The sequence below is a fragment of the Apis dorsata genome, unplaced genomic scaffold (genome assembly GCF_000469605.1).
Source record: "Apis dorsata unplaced genomic scaffold, Apis dorsata 1.3 scaffold_982, whole genome shotgun sequence".
NCBI lineage: Eukaryota > Metazoa > Arthropoda > Insecta > Hymenoptera > Apidae > Apis > Apis dorsata.
The window spans coordinates 81,610-86,826 of NW_006264085.1; the positions used below are offsets into that span (position 1 = coordinate 81,610).

The 5,217-nt window shown below is 21.1% G+C and overlaps 2 protein-coding genes across 2 annotated transcripts in view; both read left to right on the forward strand.

Annotated features, from left to right (window-relative positions):
• LOC102676073 (tRNA (guanine(37)-N1)-methyltransferase-like) overlaps positions 1-2,350 on the forward strand; it is a 5,942-nt gene extending 3,592 nt beyond the window's left edge. Inside the window, exons 3-6 of the mRNA XM_031514344.1 lie at positions 184-433; positions 584-1,022; positions 1,233-1,374; positions 1,921-2,350. Of these exons, the coding sequence (XP_031370204.1) occupies positions 184-433; positions 584-1,022; positions 1,233-1,374; positions 1,921-2,346 (1,257 nt within the window). The 3' untranslated portion in view covers positions 2,347-2,350. The remainder of the gene's footprint in view (positions 1-183; positions 434-583; positions 1,023-1,232; positions 1,375-1,920) is intronic.
• An 818-nt stretch (positions 2,351-3,168) lies between these two features.
• Positions 3,169-5,217, forward strand: part of LOC102675933 (opsin, ultraviolet-sensitive) — a 3,469-nt gene continuing 1,420 nt past the window's right edge. Inside the window, exons 1-3 of the mRNA XM_006623995.2 lie at positions 3,169-3,688; positions 3,862-4,077; positions 4,542-4,923. Coding sequence (XP_006624058.1) covers positions 3,456-3,688; positions 3,862-4,077; positions 4,542-4,923 — 831 coding nt within the window. The 5' untranslated portion in view covers positions 3,169-3,455. The remainder of the gene's footprint in view (positions 3,689-3,861; positions 4,078-4,541; positions 4,924-5,217) is intronic.

The window sequence follows — 5,217 nt, forward strand, 5'->3', positions numbered from 1 at the left end:
ATAAATATTAAATTTTATTAAATTTTTATATTTTTTATTTATTTTATTAAGAAAATAATATTTTATGTTATATTTTTCAAAATTTTATTAAAATATACAATTTTTAAGATATAAATATACTTTTATGTATTTTTTCATTGAAACCTAAATTCTCACTACATATAATGTAGCATTTTATATTAGGTGGATGAAATTGCAAAAACTATACTTGATTTCTCCAAAGAATATTCTATTGTATTTACATCTGGTGGTATTGGACCTACACATGATGATGTAACATATGAAGCTATAGCTAAAGGTTTGGGATTAAAACTTGAACAACATGAAGAATTAGTTGATATCTATTTAAATCTTTTTCCTAATCACAAAAAAGAAGCTCAACGTCTTACTATTGTGCCAAGACCTTGTGAACTTATTTATGTATATTCACCAAGTGAGTAAATTTTGTTTAATTAAAAAAAATTTAATATAAAATTATTCTTAAAGTTTTATGTTAAATATTTTAATATTATTAGTATATTATATTATTTATAGAAAAAAAAATTTTTATTGCTGAAATTAATTATAAAAAAATAATTTTCAGAAAAATATGCCATAGTAAAAGTAAAAAATATATACATATTACCAGGCTCACCAAAATATTTTGAGCTTTCTATTGATACAATTATACCTCAATTAAAAGGAAATATTCCTTTATATTTTGAACAAATAGATATTAATTTAAATGAATTATCAATAGTACAAATTTTAGATGAACATGCTAAGCTTTGGAAAGATAAAATTAATATTGGTAGTTATCCACAAATAATACCTGAGTGTTCTTTTACAAGAATTACATTAGAAGGAAAGAAAGAAGATGTTTTGGAAGCAAAAGCAAAATTTTTATATTCTTTACCAATTCAAAAAATTCGAAATCTAAAAGATGGATTTAGTTATTATCAAGCAGAAAGAGTTCTTAAAGATGCTGAAAATGAAGTACATATAAAATATGCAGTAGATATTTTGCAACAATGTTATAAAATGTAAGTATGTTACAAAATATTTTGTTATGAAATTATCTTCATTTAAAATAGGAATAAATCTAAAATTTTTTCATAATTCACTTTTTATATATATTTTTGGTGCATACAATTTATTTCATATATAAATTTATATATATATGATAATATATGATAAAATATATTATATATATATTTTTTTATTTTATTTTATAATATATATATTTTTAAAAGGTATAAACCAGAAGAAATTTTTATTAGTTTTAATGGTGGGAAAGATTGCACAGTAGTTTTACATTTAGCTGCCTGTATTACAAAATTACAAAATATCTCTTCATTATTATGCTTATATGTAATAGCGGAACCATTTCCAGAAGTAAGTTTAAAAATAGTAAGGTTAAAAATTATTAAATGACATTTTTTCATATTTTATTCATATCAATTTATTCATATAATTTGCATATTCAGGATGAAATATCTACAACAAGCTATCTGAATAATTTATTTACTTTTTATAATAGAGAGAAAAGTATTAAACCAAACTTACTTTGTTTTAAGATATATTTAAGAAATATTTAATTTTAACAATTTTTTTGTAAATAGAAATATAAAAAAAGCGTATAAAGGTATTTAATATATTTTTAAATAGTATGATATGATTTTTTATTCCAATAGAATGTTTCAAAATGATTTCATCTATAAGAAATTTATTGTCATTAAATATATGTTCTTCAAAATCAAGAAAATTTAATTTGACATTTTTCTTCTTTTTATTGTAAGCGATTATTCAACAACCTGTTTTAAATGCTTCATCCTATATGACAAAATATTTAATTTTTATTTTTATAGACATTTAATTAAAGAATTTTATATGTATATTAAATTATAATTTTATATGTATATTTTTATATGTATATTAAAGGTGGATTCGTTTGTGGAAAAAGCTGTTCAATACTATGATTTAGAATTAATAAAAAAAAAATATCCTATGCGATTAGCATTATGTTCATTATTAAATGAAAGGACAAACATAAAAGCAAGTCTTATGGGAATGAGAAAAGGTGATCCTGGTTCAGAAAATTTAGAAGCCTTTACTCCAACTGATCCAAATTGGCCAAACTTAATTCGTGTAAATCCTATTTTAAATTGGTCATATGATCAAGTATGGAAGTTTTTATTGAAACATAATGTACCTTATTGTCCATTATATGATAAAGGATATACAAGTTTAGGAACAAAATCAACAACAATACCGAATCCACGATTACAGGATCCTAATGATTCATCATTATATTTTCCTGCATATACTTTAACTGATGAATCCACAGAGAGACAAGGCAGAATGTAGCTATGAAAAACAAGTAAAAAAAAAAAATATATATATATGTATATATATATACTAAATTATTATTTTATAATATTATGCAACATTTTATGCAAGTTGAAAACTATTGCAAAAAAATACAAAGAATATTTTATTTTCTTTACTTTTTATTTTAATATAAAATGTTTTTTTTTTATTAAAAATATTTTATTATAGAGTTAATATGTTTGTGGAATATTTTTGGAAAATTGATTATTACAGAAAGAATAAAATAAAGACAAAAATTGATATTAAAAAAATGTTGATTGTTAAATAGCAATTTAAGTTTGTATATTTCTTTTTTTCTGTTAAATGAAAACAGAGTATAACAGAGATAGAATTTTATTTTATTTGTATCTCTTTTCTTTTAATGCAAATTTCAATTATTTATAATTTAATAATAAATCATAACTTATATTTTTATATATTAATTTTTATATTTGTTTTGATCCTTAGAATTGATTTTTAAAAAATATTTCATGAATATTTTATGTACGTATTTTTTAAAAATATTTCTTTAATTTTAAATTATATATTTAATATTTCTGATTATTTAATTAAAGAAACAAGAAAATGTTTTTATGAAAATATTAATATTAATAAAAACTATAAGTAAATTAATTTAAAAATTATTTGATAATAATCTTTATATGTCTGATAAAAATATATTTAAATACAGCAATATATAAATCTAGAGAATAATGAAAATAATTTTTAATTATAAAACTTTAATTATAAATAAATATATCTAAATAAATGTTTCTATATTTTTATTTATTTTTTGGCTAATGTTTTAATAAATTAGAAAATGAAATATAAAATAAATAATGTATCAAATTCGAAGGAACATTCATTGTTGATTAAATCGAAATTTCTATTTCTATGATTCAGAAAAAAATTCTGATTATTATCGTGATTAACTTTTATGACGTTGACGCACGTTCTTGCTGACCTAGAGCAACTAGAGGATGATCCCCGGCTGATCCTCATAGGAAGCCAACAAAGCTAGTGGATTAAGATTTTGTTGATTCAAGGTGGTAGAAGGATTGGTATAAAACAGCCAACTGTATCAAGAAGAGGGGTTGGCAAACGGAATGATCGAGATGTCCAACGACAGTATTCATTGGGAAGCGAGATACTTACCTGCAGGACCACCACGTTTGCTGGGATGGAATGTTCCCGCTGAAGAATTAGTTCATATACCGGAACATTGGCTGGTCTATCCTGAGCCGAACCCCTCTCTTCATTATTTATTGGCCCTTTTATATATTCTTTTTACTTTTCTTGCTTTACTCGGAAATGGTTTAGTAATATGGATCTTTTGCGCGTAAGTTATTTTCTTTATTAAAATATTCATTATTTTAATATTATTTTTACTGCAATATTTTTTTTTATTGTTAATATATTATAAAATATTGAAATTTTATATTATTTTTATTATTATAAAAATATAAATTAAATTAATTCTTATTATATTTAATTTTTTATCATTTTTCCAAGTGCTAAATCATTAAGGACTCCTTCAAATATGTTTGTTGTAAATCTGGCAATTTGCGACTTCTTTATGATGATCAAGACACCTATTTTTATATACAATTCCTTTAATACTGGTTTTGCTTTGGGAAATTTAGGATGTCAAATATTTGCAGTTATTGGTTCTTTAACTGGAATCGGTGCTGCGATTACAAATGCAGCTATAGCATATGATAGATACAGGTATGAAATTTTATTTTATTTTTAAATAAGAAAAATTATAAACAAATAAATTTATCGAAATAATTTAATTCTATACCGTAAAAATTAATCATGTAACTTATTTCAAGATATTACTAAATATAAATATGAGATAAATTATTGAATTTATAAACTTCAAATTTTAATTTTTTAATTTTTATAAAAATTTGATTTTATATAAGAGAAAAAGAAAAATTTAAAGTTGGCTAATTTATAGAATATATTATAATAATACTATATAATAATATTTTTATATAATATTATTATTAAATTTTAACTTTATAATATCTTAATAATAAATAAGAATAGATTTTATCTAGTATATTTTTTATAATATAATATATATATCTTTTCAATATGAAAAAGATTTTCTATAATCTTCATTCTATGATTTTCATAAAATCTTGTCTTCATTTATAAAATAAGTTTAATATATTCTATTTCAGTACAATAGCAAGACCATTGGATGGTAAATTATCGCGTGGACAAGTAATTTTATTTATCGTATTAATCTGGACTTATACTATACCATGGGCACTAATGCCTGTAATGGGAGTATGGGGACGTTTTGTACCAGAAGGCTTTCTTACCAGTTGTTCTTTCGATTATCTGACTGATACTAATGAAATACGAATTTTTGTTGCTACCATATTTACTTTCTCCTATTGCATTCCAATGATACTTATAATCTATTATTATAGTCAAATTGTCAGTCATGTCGTAAATCATGAGAAAGCACTCCGAGAACAGGCAAAGAAAATGAACGTCGATAGTTTACGAAGTAATGCGAATACAAGTTCTCAAAGTGCTGAAATTCGTATAGCAAAGGTATTATTATTATTTTTATTATTATTATATTATTTTTATTATTATGTTTTCGATTAAATTATAATTTTTTTTTTATATTTATTATATTTATTATATTTTTTTATAATTTTAATTTTTTATTTTATCAATTTTTTTATTATATCAATTCTTATAATAATTTTATTAATATTAATATTAATATTAATCGAATATCATTACTGTGATAATTTAATAAAACAATACTTAAATAAATCAAGTTTTTTGTTTCAAATTTTTAATATTTTATAAATAATAGAAACGAAATTCGAATATTAT